Source organism: Acomys russatus, chromosome 3, assembly GCF_903995435.1.
Source record: "Acomys russatus chromosome 3, mAcoRus1.1, whole genome shotgun sequence".
Classification (NCBI taxonomy): Eukaryota; Metazoa; Chordata; class Mammalia; order Rodentia; family Muridae; genus Acomys; species Acomys russatus.
Genome location: NC_067139.1, coordinates 49,050,338 through 49,065,216, shown reverse-complemented (window position 1 = coordinate 49,065,216; position 14,879 = coordinate 49,050,338). Strand labels below are relative to the sequence as shown.

The window sequence follows — 14,879 nt, the reverse complement described above, 5'->3', positions numbered from 1 at the left end:
AAGGAGTAAAGGATTCTTGAGAATAATTGGTCATTAAACATTCTGAGTACAGAAATCCATAAGCCTGACACCCTGAGGCAAAGTCTACTCCAGCTACAGACTTCACGCCACAACCCAGAGGAAAACTACAGACTTCTTTACAGGCTGTTAAGGCAATACCATACCACAGACATGTCTGCCAACTCCATATGTTTCAAGAGCTTACACCATAAAGATATCCTCACTGCATTCTCACATCTGGTCTTTACACTCTGTGATGAGCCTACATGCCCACACAGAGGACCAGGGCATCAAAAGGAAAATTGGCCTGTGCATCATGAGTTGTGTGCTAGTTTCAACTTGTTAACCAAAATACAGAATCAATGTTCTTAGCTAGGAGAATCCAACACATTCTGTTGATAGTTTTTATAACAATTTCATCATCATCATCATCATCATCATCATCATCATCATCATCACTACTACTATTATTATTATTATTATTATTATTATTATTATTATTATTATTATCGTTTTATAGACTTTATTGTTTAAAATTCAATTTCTAATAAGAGAGGGAGAGTTAGTCTTCATCAGGGACAAATCTCTGATAAGGTCATCCAATCCCAAGTGGTTAGCCCTAAACACATGTAAAAGAGCAACATTAAATAGTCCAAGTAGGGTACAGCACACATGTGTGTGCATGTATGTATATGTGTGTGTGTGTGTGTGTGTGTGTGTGTGTGTGACAATAATAATCATAGAAGTATGGGCATGAACTTCAAGGGAGTATAGAAAAGGACCTGTGAAAAGGACATGAAAAGAGTTGGGGATGAGGAAAGTGTGCGAATGATATAGTACTCATGTATAAAATTCTCAAAACGTAAAAGTTTAAATGAAAAATAAAGATAATCATGAGTTCGCCAGATATCTTCAAGTATCCAAAGTTCTCTCTGGTATATAGCTTAAGTGTACCTCCATAAAAATATGCTACTGTTTTGTTTTCAAAGTGTTTCAAAGTTGTGGCAAATACTTGGGGAATTTTTTTGTAAAATAATAGTAAGGATGGTAACTTATCTATTTGGGGAACATTAGTGATGTTTTTGGACAAATAGTCCTATTAAATGAGTTGGATAGGCATCTTCTAACTAAAACCCGCGTATCTGTATTCTGTTCACCTCCACAGTAGTCACAGACAAAGAAGAACTGTTTCTAGCATAATGATACGAGAACAAGGCCAGCTAAATGAACTCACTTTAAATAATACCAGATTCAGGAAGCATACCAAACACAGAATGCATTCTAATATTTTTGACAGAAATTCTCTACGGAAAATTGCCATATTACATGACCTGACATACTTCAGCTCATTTTGGCTTTCAGAGCATAAAAAGATTCCTTTTTGTAAATACATTAGAATGACTTGTCACCTCTCCCAGTTTCCTCAACCTTTAATACTCCAAATACAACTCTTACAGTCCCATCTTGTCATCTTCTTCAGTTGTCAGTGTCGCAATCCTAGCACAGCTTTGTGCATCCAATTCTACTAGTTCAAAAAACTTCATGAAGTCCTGCACGTGCAAGTTCATTTCACAAGCTAATCATACCCCATTGTCACATAGAGCCATCTATCTAGCAGTGAAACATAGACCAACAGGAAGCAGGTGCCCGAGAGCAATATGGCTGGTCACTTACCAAAGGATCTATCAATTCTGTGACAACAGCTACCTCCCAGCACCAACCACTTGACAACTTGATGAGACTGAAATGTCATGACTGTATGTCTAATGCCATACTCTACTACAGATAAATGATGATAGGACAGAAAGAGAGTGGACAATGAGGACATAGACACACATCCAGAGCAGCCCGCACCGTGACCTCAGGTCCCGGGAGTACTTCCACTCAAAACTACGGTGAAAGACTGGCAGGCTTACCTAGCTGACTCTGCATTCGGTAGTCTAGCTGCACACCAGGGAATAACCACAGGTCAGTCTTAGGAAAAGAACCCAGAGAGGAGGTGTCTGCATGTGTGCATTGGACAAGAACAGAACTGGGAGTGTGAAGGGGAAGAGAAACAACACTGGAAACTGGGCAGACATAACGTGAAGTAGCAGCCATGTTCTACAGCCAAATCCAATTCCCAAATTCATTGTACTCTCAAGGTGAAATTTATATTTGAGTATGTATAAATTGTCTACAAGCAGAACTGGGCCAATGTCCAAAGTTCCTGCCCACCAGTCTCATCCAGTCTTTTAGTTGTCTGACTGTAAATTATAAACATTTATATTTCCTCTTGTATTGGAATATGGGTAATTTTTTGCTGAAGAAAAAAGGGACCATGTACTACCATACCTGCCCTTTCTCTCTTTCAAAATTATGGTTTCATTTTTTGTAGTTATTGTGTATTTAGTGCTTCACACACACACACACACACACACACACTTATATGTAATAGCAATTAAAGAAAAAATAAGCCATAAATGTGAATATATTTTATACATATGTAATCATAAATACTTCAATATTCATATTCCTAAATGTTGCAATCACACTGTGCTCTACTTGTATGCTGTTTCAAAGCACATTCTCCATACAGGATCCATGAAACACATGAATCATTCTTGGGTCGAGGTCTGTCTTTTGGTCACAGCCTTACCTACATCTCAGTCTGTTTCTCACCAGAGCCATAAAAATCTCCTGAAATAACTGGTTCTGGGGGTGTTTGCTGAAATTTCTCTCATTCTTGTAGTTTATACTAAGATGGAAAAAAAGACAAAAGATAAAAACAATTAATAAAAAACATTATTGGGCTAGCCAAATTACCAATGAAAACAAAGGCCATGTACATTGAGACAAAATATTGGTAGTCTTAAGGTCACCATATAATAAGGGCATGCAACAACTGTTAAACAGGGACTCACTGGTAAAGTTGATAATAAGCATTACCCTAAGAGGAGACAAGAAGGCTCAGCCAGGAAAGGAGCTTACTGAGAAAGCCTGGCAACCTCAGGTGTACTCTTGGACCCACATAAATGTAGACGCAGAGGACTAACTACACAAAGTTGTCCTATGAATTCCACATGTGCACTGTGACACATGAGATTTAACACACACACACATACACACACACACACACACACACACACACACACACACACTAGCTACATTTAAGATCAAGGCCAAACATAATAAAACTACATGAACATCACCTTAAAGTTAAGCTCTATGACATGTGTCATGTGAACATCTGCCCTTATGGACTTCTATATACCATTCAACCAAAGGAGGTCAGGTAAGGGCTGTTAACAGTTTCTTATATAAGATCACTAGTAAATTGAATAAGTAATGAGACATTTTTAGTTTTTACAAGTTAAAAATATGGACCCATGAAATGTCAGATGACTTTTCTGAAACCGTTTAAGTTCATAAAATGCCAGAGAAACAATGTAAGCCAAACAAGTACAAGATCATCCTAGAATATTCATGTTGATATTTCATGCCATTCATTGTTTACAAGGCACTTACTGGAAAATGACCTGAATACACTGTAACACTGAGAACCAGCTCCCAGAAAGGGAGTGGCCCACAAGAATGTATGCTTCTAGAAGATCTACCCAGCAACAGAAAGAAACATAAACCAATACTCTGTGGTTAAAGCCAAGACACTATCTATGCAGTTGAGAAACTTGTATTTTTACTTACTATCATCTTTTTAAAAAAATTATTATATTTATTTATATGTGTGTGTGTGTGTGCATTTCTATGTGTGCCTATGTATAGGATAGAAGTAAGTTCTTGCCTTCCACTGTGTGAGACCCAGGGATCGAACTCAGACTGTAAAGTTTGATGGCAAGCCCCTTTGCCCACTGAGCCATATTGCCAACCCAACTAACATCCTATTTAGCCATCACATCTGTTCACAGATGTGAACAGATTCCTTTATGCCTTTCATCACAAGAAAGATGGAGATGCAGCAAAACCTAAGACCAAGCTTGAGGTTGACCTACTCAGGTCAACATCATGGAGCCTTTTCCTCAGTGGACAACTGCTGATGTCACATCTGCAAGGTGTTCCGAGTTCCAAAGACAGGTCCTCCTATGCCTGTCTATTCAGGCTATTACTTGGGGTTCCCCTCACCAAAACCCAGAAATACTTCACATATTAAGTAAAATTACTAAACTAAGACTATCCGGACTTCAATTTTTCACATCTGTGATACATTTAAATAAGTAAACGTGAGTAGGCTGCTATCAGCAAGGGAGATTTCTTACCTAAAATTTTCAAGTTCAACTGCTTCTGTGGACTCATGCCACTGACCACGGGCCCTGTGTCCCCCTGCCTTGATGGCAGACTCAGACTTGGTTATGTTTTTTTGGGCACTGTCAAAGTTAATGGCCGGAAGCTACAGAAATAGAAACAGAGAGTTCATGATCATTAATGGTTCATTCAACACATTATAAGACAAGTCACATGATGGGACAGATGGCGGGAAGGCCAAGGTTATGAGTGTTTCCCCACTAGAGCAATAATTGAGACGACAGCTTTGTAAATGTTTCCTCCTTAGCTTGGGCTCTTTTCATCATAGATGATGTCACATGCCACGACTCACTGTCCTGTATGGTCAATCTGTCGCACATTGACATAGGCAAGAATCTCTGTGATGTCTCCTGGGCACTTAAACTCATGCTAGGGGTCTAGCTTGGGGTTGAGCCTAGCCGGCAAAGAGTTGTGAAGTCTCTTGTGTACTCTGGATCTGAAGCTGGGGAGTTTCTGAAGAGAACAGATTGGCCCTCTGTCTGCATTCAGCAGTGTACACATTGCTCACCAAGGCCTCAGCAACAACAACAGGCAAGAACCCATCACTATTGCTCAACTTGAACAATGATACTTAAGACACCGATTTCAAATGTCTGAGTTTACTGTAATAAAACAGACATATTTCGAAGACCTAGGATGTGACCGTTGCTATTTACAACATCAACCTGCCAGTTCCATAAGCCATCAGGATTCTCACACACACACACATACACACACACACACACACACACACACACGAATGGCTGCTATGGTTGAGACAACCTTAAAATTTTGGGGGGGTACCATTTGAAATTTAGCCTAACACGGTAAAAATGCCCCTTTACCAAAATGTGAATGAAATACGTCCTACAATTATTACATATTGTCTAAGAGCTAGCCCTCCAAGATGTTTCTTTATCTTCCAGCCACAGTGAAATTTTCAAAATAATGACGCTAAACATTCCATCCCATAAAACTACCTTTGTGTATCAGTTCAGTCACTCAATCTACACCCCTTGCGAGCAAGTGACCAAAAGAATGCAAGCAGGCAATGCTTAGTGATGAGATATCAGATTCTCTGGGTTTAATCCACCATTAGCTGGCACTGTGACCTTGGAGAATGTATTTAATCTCTGTGTACACTGGTTTCCAGGTCATTACAATACAAGTGATAATAATAGTGTGTAACTCTAGGTTATGAGACTTAAGTGAGTCACTATTTATATAACACCTGTTATATACAGGAACAATTCTAACTGCTTTTAGATAACATTTTTGAGTCTTACAATCACTACCATAAATTTTCTAGGTAAATAAGCTTGCCATTACAGATTAGGGGATTTCCAAATATAAGTGTGTGATCCAAAAGGCATTAGACATGAAATTACAGCAACAAGTTCATTTTCTGTTAGGTAAAAACTATCATAACACACACAGGCACACACACACACACACACACATACATGCACACACACACAAGAAGTAGGTTCTCTAGGCCTAGAATTTCAAGTCCCTTTGGCATTGACAAAACTCCTAGAATATTGTCTGCAAGAAAGAAGGTAGGAAGAACATGGCAAGTTTGTCTAAGCCACTCAAAGGAAAAGGAGGGTCGGGATGCTGTTCAGCTGTTGGCAACCCACATCATGTACAGGTCAACAGACAGTGCTAAGAATCAACTCATCGAGACACAGTGGCAATCTGTACTTGCTAGCTGTATCTGCAAAGACCAGCTCTTTAATAAGAAAATCCTTGATACCACCAGCTCCTTCAGATTAAAGCAGCCTCAGTTCAGAACCTCCAGGAGTTCCCCTAACCCCTGCCACCCTCCTGCATAATGCCCCAGGTTCACTGTGTCAGAGGAGCCCATAGCTCTTGATTCCAGGCCAGGGCACAGGTTAGAGCCTTCTCAGGCCTTCCTAATACAGTAGACCTTGCTCACTGCACTTACCAGTCAGGTGTATTGTCAGACCTACACATCAGCCATCTCCCTGGATTCAGGCACCCTGAAGGCAGAATCACACCTGCCTATACTTAGGTTCTTAGTACATCACGAAACCAACCTACAGCATCTATTCAAATGTGCAGCTGTCAGATGAATGCTCACTTTGCCCTCAGCCAACCTGTTCATCCAGCAAACCACTTGTGATGACTTCACCCAGTCCACACATCAACAGAAGACACCTGGTCCACCAAATGTGGTGACAAGTCCTGCCTGTGGAGTGACCAAGGAGTCTGTAGTGCAGGACAGAGGAACCCGAAACCACTACACAAGCTTGAGAACCCTTCTGCAAAGTTAGTGCCCAGGGCTAGTTATGGCAGAAGTAAAGGGAAGACAGTGGCAGTGGACCAAGGTCTGTCAGACAGCAGGACTGCAAGGTAGTCAGGGCAGTGAGCAGAGGGACAAGGCCACAACACAACAATGGGGTGTGCAGCCTGACTTCCTTGGAGAACCAGAGGATGGACACTCACTTCTTAGCAACTCTGCCCAAACCCACAATGTGCATTCCCTCTCCCCCTCCCCTGGAACTCCTAGTAACTGGTCATCACAGTTTGTTAAACAACATATGCATTTGTTAAAAATCCAATCAGCCTTCAACAGCAGCAGAATTCTGATGAGTGTGCCTGACTCACAGGTACCCCTCCTCAAATGGACCATTGAGCAAGTGTGAGCCTGTCTGCACCTGTTGTTGGGGTCCTTGCTCTGCCTCTCCCAGTCCTTGTTTCCTATATTATGTTTGGCCCTGGTTTTAATTTCTGATAAACTTCCATACGTTGTATATCTTTATATGTTCCTTGCATTCTTCCTGGTATAAGCAGAACAAGAAGGAATTCCTGAGCTGTCCTTCTAGAAGCCTCAGTCTCTCATGCACATCTACACTGCTTTAGGAAAGGAGTAGTAACTTTTGTTTTCAGGATGAAACATGAAGGGAACCTTCACCACAGAATTGGGCAGAGAGTTTGAGAAGCTGAGGAACCATCCTCCAAGTGAGGCCAGTCACTGCATGTCCTCTTACAGCTCTCTGCTGTCTAAGTGATGCAAGCATTTTAAATATACATTACTTGTGTGTGAACAGTTAATGAAAAAAGATATGAACTTGTCAGACAAATGATTGAGAAAGAATTCCAGGTTGGGAAGAAGAAGGAGGAGGAGGAGAAAGAGAAGGAGGAGAGGGAGAGGGAGACAGAGAGGGAGAGGGAGAGGGAGGAGAAGGAGAACGAGAACGAGAAGGAGAAGAAGAAGAAGAAGAAGAAGAAGAAGAAGAAGAAGAAGAAGAAGAAGAAGAAGAAGAAGAAGAAGAAGAAGAAGAAGAGAAGAAAAGAAGAAGAAGACAAAGACAAAAAGAGAAGAAAAAAAAAAGAAGAAGAAGAAGAAGAAGAAGAAGAAGAAGAAGAAGAAGAAGAAGAAGAAGAAGAAGAAAACATTAAACTAAGTTGAATCAAGTGGTAATAGACCTAGACCATATGAACTTTGACATTGTAGGGCCAAGCCAAACCCAGAAACACTGTAGGCATTTCTTTGCCCAGCCAGGGTTGCTCATGCTCATGGTCACAGTTCCCAGCTCAATTTCCAGGTCACAGTTCAACTTAAGAAAAAGTAACCTCAAAGGTGTGAGATAGATAAAATGGTGAATCAGAAGCAAAGTCAAGGTTGCTGGCAATGAAAGCATCTTTTCACCAGGCAGCGAGACCACAAGACTTCCCCAGGCAATATAGAAAGCTGCTACTAAGGAGAAGGAACTCTCCAGTCGGGAAAGCCAGTGGTGTGTGGAGGAGGAACAGCTGATTTGAGCCTGAGGAACATGACAACACTCACAGGAAAGAATTCTAGGAGAAAAAGCAAGAAGCAGTAGCTTTGGGTGTTGTGGCTACACTGGAGGACGTGTGGAGGAGGAGAAAGTGATCTAAGACAGAACAGAGGAAAGGTAACTTCTGGAATAAGCAGGTGGGTAAGAGGAGACCTCAGGGATCTTGTAGCATGAATGACCCAGAGGAAGCTATTATGAGGACATTTTGACTGGTTCAAGTACTTCTAACTGTAAGTTAATTTCCCAGCTTATTGAAAGGCATCTCCACAGCGACGCCACACAGTACAAGCTGGAGATGTCTAAATATGAAATTGTATTCCACGAGCAGACTCCGTCCTGCAGCTTTTCCATCTGTGAAAGTGGATGATGCAAATATAAGAAGGGTGAGAGTGCAGCCAAGGCATCAGCACATAGTGAGTATCTATTCCCTAAGGAGGAACTGTCCTATTTGCCCTCCATCTTGAGGGAATCATTCTCTAAAATAAATAGATAACAATGCTATGGATCTCTGGAGAGTTTAGATGGCATAAGATAGTGGCATTACCAACTTCATGCACTGTTAAACAACTTTAAAAGTATAATATTGGAGAGTGTGGAGGCTGCAGAGCAGGATCCAAGGCCATCGCTGCTACTGAGCAGTCAACAGCACTGCATATGTGTCTACTGCTGTTCTTAGGGCTGTTAGGTTGTTTCCCAAATCCCCAGTCAACAACCCCAACTCTCAGGACTTTCCAAAGTCTTCTAGAAGCAAAACGAAGAAGTCAAATTTAGAGATAAACTAAGAGTTCTCTTCTTTCCTTGACTGATAAAAGCATAAAAAATGCTATCACAAATAGCCAAAAACTCATCTCCCCTTTGGTGGGTTGCAATGTGAGAAGCATTTGGGGTGTACTCTGTGAAAGACAAGGATACAGACTTGGGTACAGAGAGGAGGAAGATGTGGTAAATTGTGCATTGGAGAATGAATTTCCCTGAAGCTCGGCAAGGTAAATACTGGCATTTGATGACAACTGGCTGTTTAAAGACTGAAGACTTCCAGTTCTGCTGGTTAGAATACATGGCGACAAGCAGAGAGACAACAAGGCTGCAGATGCCAAGTCTTGGCAGATCCTGACCCAGGTGAAAGAAGCAGGCAGAGAAAGCAAAGAAAACTATGAACAAATGAAGAGAGTGTACACAAGGATGTGAAACGGACCCTTTCAGAAACACGTGGTCTCTATTCACAGGCCACATCCATTGGAAATACTACCTGCTGTTTGCTTGACTGAACGTTCAGAAGGCACCGAAGTCGTTTAAGATCTGAATAGTCCCTAAAAGAAAGAAGAGCACAGTGTTAATCTACAGAAGGATCCAAGGGAGCAAAGTCTTGTTACTACTGATAGTACGGCCACTTGGAAGCCTGCCTCTGTAAATATGGGCATGCCTGTGAACCATTTCATTCCAACCTCTAGAAAGGGCTCAGTGTTTGAGTAAACACCACAATCCAGGAGACAATTTCTCAAGGAAGCACTGACCCCACTCAACACTGCTGCCAAGTGGATGAGTACACTCAGTTACCTGGTGGAGGTCCCTTGCTGCTTCTTATCAGCTGGTTTCTCTGTGCTTTTCACCTTTGTGTCTTGATCAGGCATTGTAAAACATCAATGCCTCAGAATTAACATTGCATTCCTTGCAAAGTAAATGGAAACAAGTTTTAGTTGGGTTATGCTTAACTCAGTTAAAATAGACAAAATTCATCCATGATGTCTATTCAAACATGTAAAAATTAATAATTGCAAGCATTAAAATGAATGCTATTGACTATTAACCTCCAATGGGTCTTCCTTGGGTTGCTTTAGGCCATGCCTTCAGCTTATATTTTCTGTCATGGGCTTGACTTAAGTATTGTGATCGATTTTTCATAAGAATCATTCTGTATGTCAGTAAAAAGCACTCTGTGGGTTTTATAAAATATGTCTATTAACAAACAGTTGGAGCTCACTTGTCAGTAATTTTATACAACCTCAGTTGTCTGTCTTCATAACCATTTTTAACTACATACTATATATTTACAGGAGTCCTCTCTCATTCTGGGCCATGTCCCCAAGATTCTCAGAGAATGCTAAACCCATTCACAAGTCAGGGTCAAGATGTTGCCAGATTTCACTATGATGTTTTTCATTTTGTGTTTTGTTAAAGATAAGGTCCCACTAGGTATCCCTGAGTGTCCTGAAACTCATTATTTAGAGCAGGCTGGCTGGAACTCATGGCAACTCTACTGCATCTCCCTTGCCAGCCGGGATTACAGACGTGTGAGACCATGCTCAGCTTCCAGAATTACTTTTTTCTGGTTAAAGATCCTGAATTTGTGTGCACCACATGTGTGTCAGTGCTTGGGGGAGGTGGAAGGCAGAAGGCTTCATATATCCTGAAACTGAAGTTACATGATTAAGAGTCCTTTGCAAGGGCAGTAAGTGTTCTGAAGCACAGAGTCATCTTTCTAACTCCCTTCCAGAATTCTTAAAGTGTGAAAGCTGATATCTGAACAATACACGTTGACAGCAGTCATAAGGTCAGGCCATAAGCTTACCGGAGTATCTGGCAGGGTGGTAGCCTGCCTGGAAACACAGCTCAATAGACATTTCAACACTCTGAATTCAGTGTTCTAGTATTACCATGGTTATTTTTCCTAGTGTTATTTTCAATCTTACTCCTCCCCACTCAAGAGATTTGAGGTCATAAATGCACAGAGCTATTGACTTATTTGCTTTTTTTTTCCCAATTGGTTTCTCTTCTCAACTCTTCTCCTCTTCATAAGAGAGAAAAAAAAAAAGCTGAGAATATTCATGGCTTTCTGTATCTCTTACAAAATACCTGGAATAAATAGCTTACATGCTGAGAGTCTGGCTCACAGGTACCTAGATTTTGGACCTTAGCCCCATTGCTTCCAGGGCCATCATGAAGTGGGACATCGTAGCAAAGAAGCATGGGTGAGGCTACTCACAACTTGATGGACAGAAGTTAGAGACAAGAGAAGGGATCGAGAATCAGACACAGCCTTCCAAGTCAAGCACCCTACCCAGTCACTTTTATCTTCCTAGGCTCCACCTCCTAAGCCTCAGACCAACTAACATTGCACCTGTGCTCCTCTAAGGCTCATAACGATCTCTAAATGCAAAAGTAAGTTTAAGTTAAGCCATCTCCAACAGTCTCCAGGGTCCTAACTGGTCCAACATTGTTGAGAAGTTCAAAGCCAAAATCCCTCTGAAGTTCAAGGCCAACTAGCACCTGTGAGCCTCTATATATCACAAAGAAAGAGGCTCTGTTCTAAGATACAGTGGTATAAAACAGACATGCTTGTTGCAGAATATTTGATCTCATTGTGAACCCTGAGATGGTGAACTGTAAAAACCCGTTTCTTGTTTGGCTTGGTTGAGCCATAACACATATCTTTAACCCAAGAATTTTCTGTTCATTGTAGACAGGGGATTAAGATGTGGTTCAGCCAGCTCTAACACACACCTTTTAACCAAGAGCTATCTGTACACAGGATGTAATAGAGTTAACCCTAGGTCAAGAGGCAGAGCAAGAAACCAGCTGACAGGGATTAAAAAGTAGAAGGGACTTTGAGTTGAAGTGTATTTAAGATAGCCAGCATAAGGCTACCAAGAAGAGACTTGATTCCCTATGAGCATATACAGGGGGAGGAGGTCCACCTCAGTCATAGTCATAGGGGAGGGGAGTAAGGGGGAAATGGGAGGGAGGGAGGAATGGGAGGATACAAGGGATGGGATAACAATTGAGATGTAACATGAATAAATTAATAAAATATTTTTTAAAAGATAGCCAGCATAGATAAGAAGGGGGCTTTTAGGCTTTTGAGCTTTGAGTGAGCAAGCCTTTGTCTTGGATTTTTTTTATTGTTTTTTTGTTTTGTTTTGTTTTGTTTTCTCTTTTACTCCCGGGCTGTCAGCTTAGCTTGTAAGGTTTTGGGGCTTTTCTCTCTGAGACAGGGAGCTGAATAGAAAAAATGGATATTTTCTCTGCCTCTCTGAACTAGCAGAATTTCACCCCAGCATCTGGCTCCTGAGTTTTATTGGTAAAATGGAACAATTTGTATTTTTATTCTTCTTAAAAATAACACATCCTCATCCCAAAATGGAGGAATAAGAGACTCGCAAAGAAAAGTTGAAAGCCAGTAGATCAAACACTCAGTTTTGTAGCTCCACGTCTATTACACAGAGTATGTGAGCTCCAATCAGTCTACAGGCCTTGCCATTTTCAGCCCACATAAACCCTTCTGGGACTGACTTCAGTCACTGCTTGACGCATTTCTCAATGGGCATTTTACGTTCCTGGCATCTCTAACTGCAACTTGGGCTTCCCTGTGTCACGGGCTGACTGGAGGGACTCCAACATTGCCTTATATTGCCTGGCCTCCCAGGCTTCCTTTAAAGATCTTTGCTGCCTAGGTGACCTTTTAACTCTTACATTGTGCATTTCTGAAAACAAAAAAACAAAAAACAAAACCCAGCACCACACTCATAACACCAAACTCTGCCATCAAGTTGACCAACAGCTAGGCCCCACTAGTCTGCTGTGGTAACCCTGGACATGGCCACAGATGTGATGTTCTCTTTAGCTTTTCATGGGCTAGTCTGTAAGTGCAGGGGTCTTGCCAGCTCTTGGGGTGCCCTCATGCCATCATTCCTTTGGACCCAATGCAAAGTAATTTACATTATTTTCATGCTTAATTGCCTTCAGGAGCCATGCCTTCCTAAACTGCAAATTTCTCCCATGCTTTTCTGTAATGACAAGTTTTTTAAGTCTTTCTAATCTGCATTTTTGCTCCAAATTCTCACTGTAAATTTGTCTAACTGTATCTGTCAATATTTGTGCCACACAAGTGTTGGGGTAACTCTGCTTGCTCCAGATTAATTAGTCCATAATATTTTTTATTTTATTTTTAATTTTGCATGTGTATATGTGGAGGAAAATATGTGCATGTGTGTGAAGGTGCCAGATAAGGTGCCAGAGGAGGCCAGAGGCATCAGATCTCCCTGGAGCTAGAGTTAGAGGTGGTTATGAGCTACCAGACATGTGTGCTGGAAACCAAACTCAGGCCTTCTAGAACAGTATTAAGTGTTCTTTACAGCTTAGCTATCTGTCCAGCCCAAGCCATCACCTTTAACTCATGCCTTCCAAAAGGTCTAAGGATACAGGTAAAATGTAGACAATTGTCTGTACCCAGTTTCCAATCAAATCCATGTTTCTCTTCAAGCCTTACGACAACAGCCTTTATTATCTACATTCCTGTCAGCAGTTTGAGATCCTTCCAGAATGATTTTATGGCTTCTCTAGTCCAAATCTACAAACTTTTACAAACACCTCCAAAACTAATTCTTGCAGACCATAGGGGGGCGGAGACCAGGTTTAGTCCCAGCAACAAAAACATATCTTAGTTAGGGTCCTATTACTGTGAAGAGACACCATGGCATGGCAAATGAATATAAAGGAAAACATTTACTTAGGGCTGGCTTACAGTTTCAGAGGTTTAGTCCATTGTCGTCATGGCAAGAAGCATGGCAGCGTGCAGGCAGACATGGTGCCGGAGAAGGAGCTGAGAGTTCTACAACTTGATTCACAACCAGCAGAAGGAGACTGCGTGGCACACTGGGCCTCGCCTGAGTATATGAGACCTTAAAGCCTGCCTGCACAGTGACACACTTCCTCCAACATGCCCACACTTACCCCAACAAGGTCACACCTCCTAATAATGGATCTATGGGGGCCAGTTCTACTCAAACCACTACAAACTCCAATCTTTAGTATATTTCTGTGTTCATCAGACTTTTCATTGCTGTGACAAACAACTTGAAGAAGAAGAGGTGTATTTTGGCCCATGATTTCAGAGGTCCATCATTCTTAGCCATATTCCTTCTGTGCCTCTAATGAGTAGAGCATCATAGATGTAGGCTACTCATCTTACAGATAGGAAACAGACAGATAAGTAAGAAATGAAGACCAGAGCCAAGGGGTGATGGCACACATCTTTAATCCCAGCACTGGAAAGGCAGAGGCAGGCGGATCTCTGGGAGTTGGAGGCCAGCCTGGTCTATAGAGTTAGTTCCAGGACATCCAGGGCTACACAGATAAACCCAGTCTTGAGAAAACAAAAAAGAATAAAAAGAAAGGAAGAAAGGAATGAACGAATGAAGGGAAGAAGGGAGGGAGGGAAGGAGAGCAACCATAATCTTCAGATCCTTGCCTTTTGTGACCAATTTTCTCCATTTATACCCAACTTCCTAGAGTTTCAAACACTTCCCACACCAGTCCTACTAGTTGGGGACCAAGTGTTTGCATGAGTGGAGGAGTTCATATCAAAACTATAATGTACTGATAACATAGGCAATACAACTTTAAATATAATGTTGGTTTAATTAAACTGGATATACCAAAAATCTGATTTATTTTCTATGCCACAATTAAACATCAGAGTGTTGTTCAGGCATGAATAAACACCAGGTTCTATTGTCTTAGAATTGCATGCATCAATGTATTGCAAAATCTAGAGCTGTTTAAGGGGAAGGGACCACCAATTGATGAGTGTTTCACTGCAACAGACTCGAGAGAAACTAAATTTTTTGAAAGGCACAGATACAGTATATTGATTTTAAAATATATTTTCCAATACAGTTGTCACATTTGTGATAAACAATTGAGCTAGGATTAAATTTAGAGGTGAAGGCTTTCATTACTGATAGACAAGAAATAAGACTATGAATACTTTAGAATTTAGTGAGGATATAACATCAT

The 14,879-nt window shown here is 41.2% G+C and overlaps 1 protein-coding gene across 1 annotated transcript in view; it reads right to left on the bottom strand.

The window, feature by feature from the left end:
* Window positions 1-14,879, bottom strand: part of Nek10 (NIMA related kinase 10) — a 180,826-nt gene that overhangs the window by 160,825 nt on the left and 5,122 nt on the right. The window contains exons 2-5 of the mRNA XM_051140001.1: window positions 9,642-9,752; window positions 9,334-9,394; window positions 4,254-4,384; window positions 2,639-2,737 (exon numbers count right to left, since the gene is read on the bottom strand). Of these exons, the coding sequence (XP_050995958.1) occupies window positions 2,639-2,737; window positions 4,254-4,384; window positions 9,334-9,394; window positions 9,642-9,715 (365 nt within the window). The 5' untranslated portion in view covers window positions 9,716-9,752. The remainder of the gene's footprint in view (window positions 1-2,638; window positions 2,738-4,253; window positions 4,385-9,333; window positions 9,395-9,641; window positions 9,753-14,879) is intronic.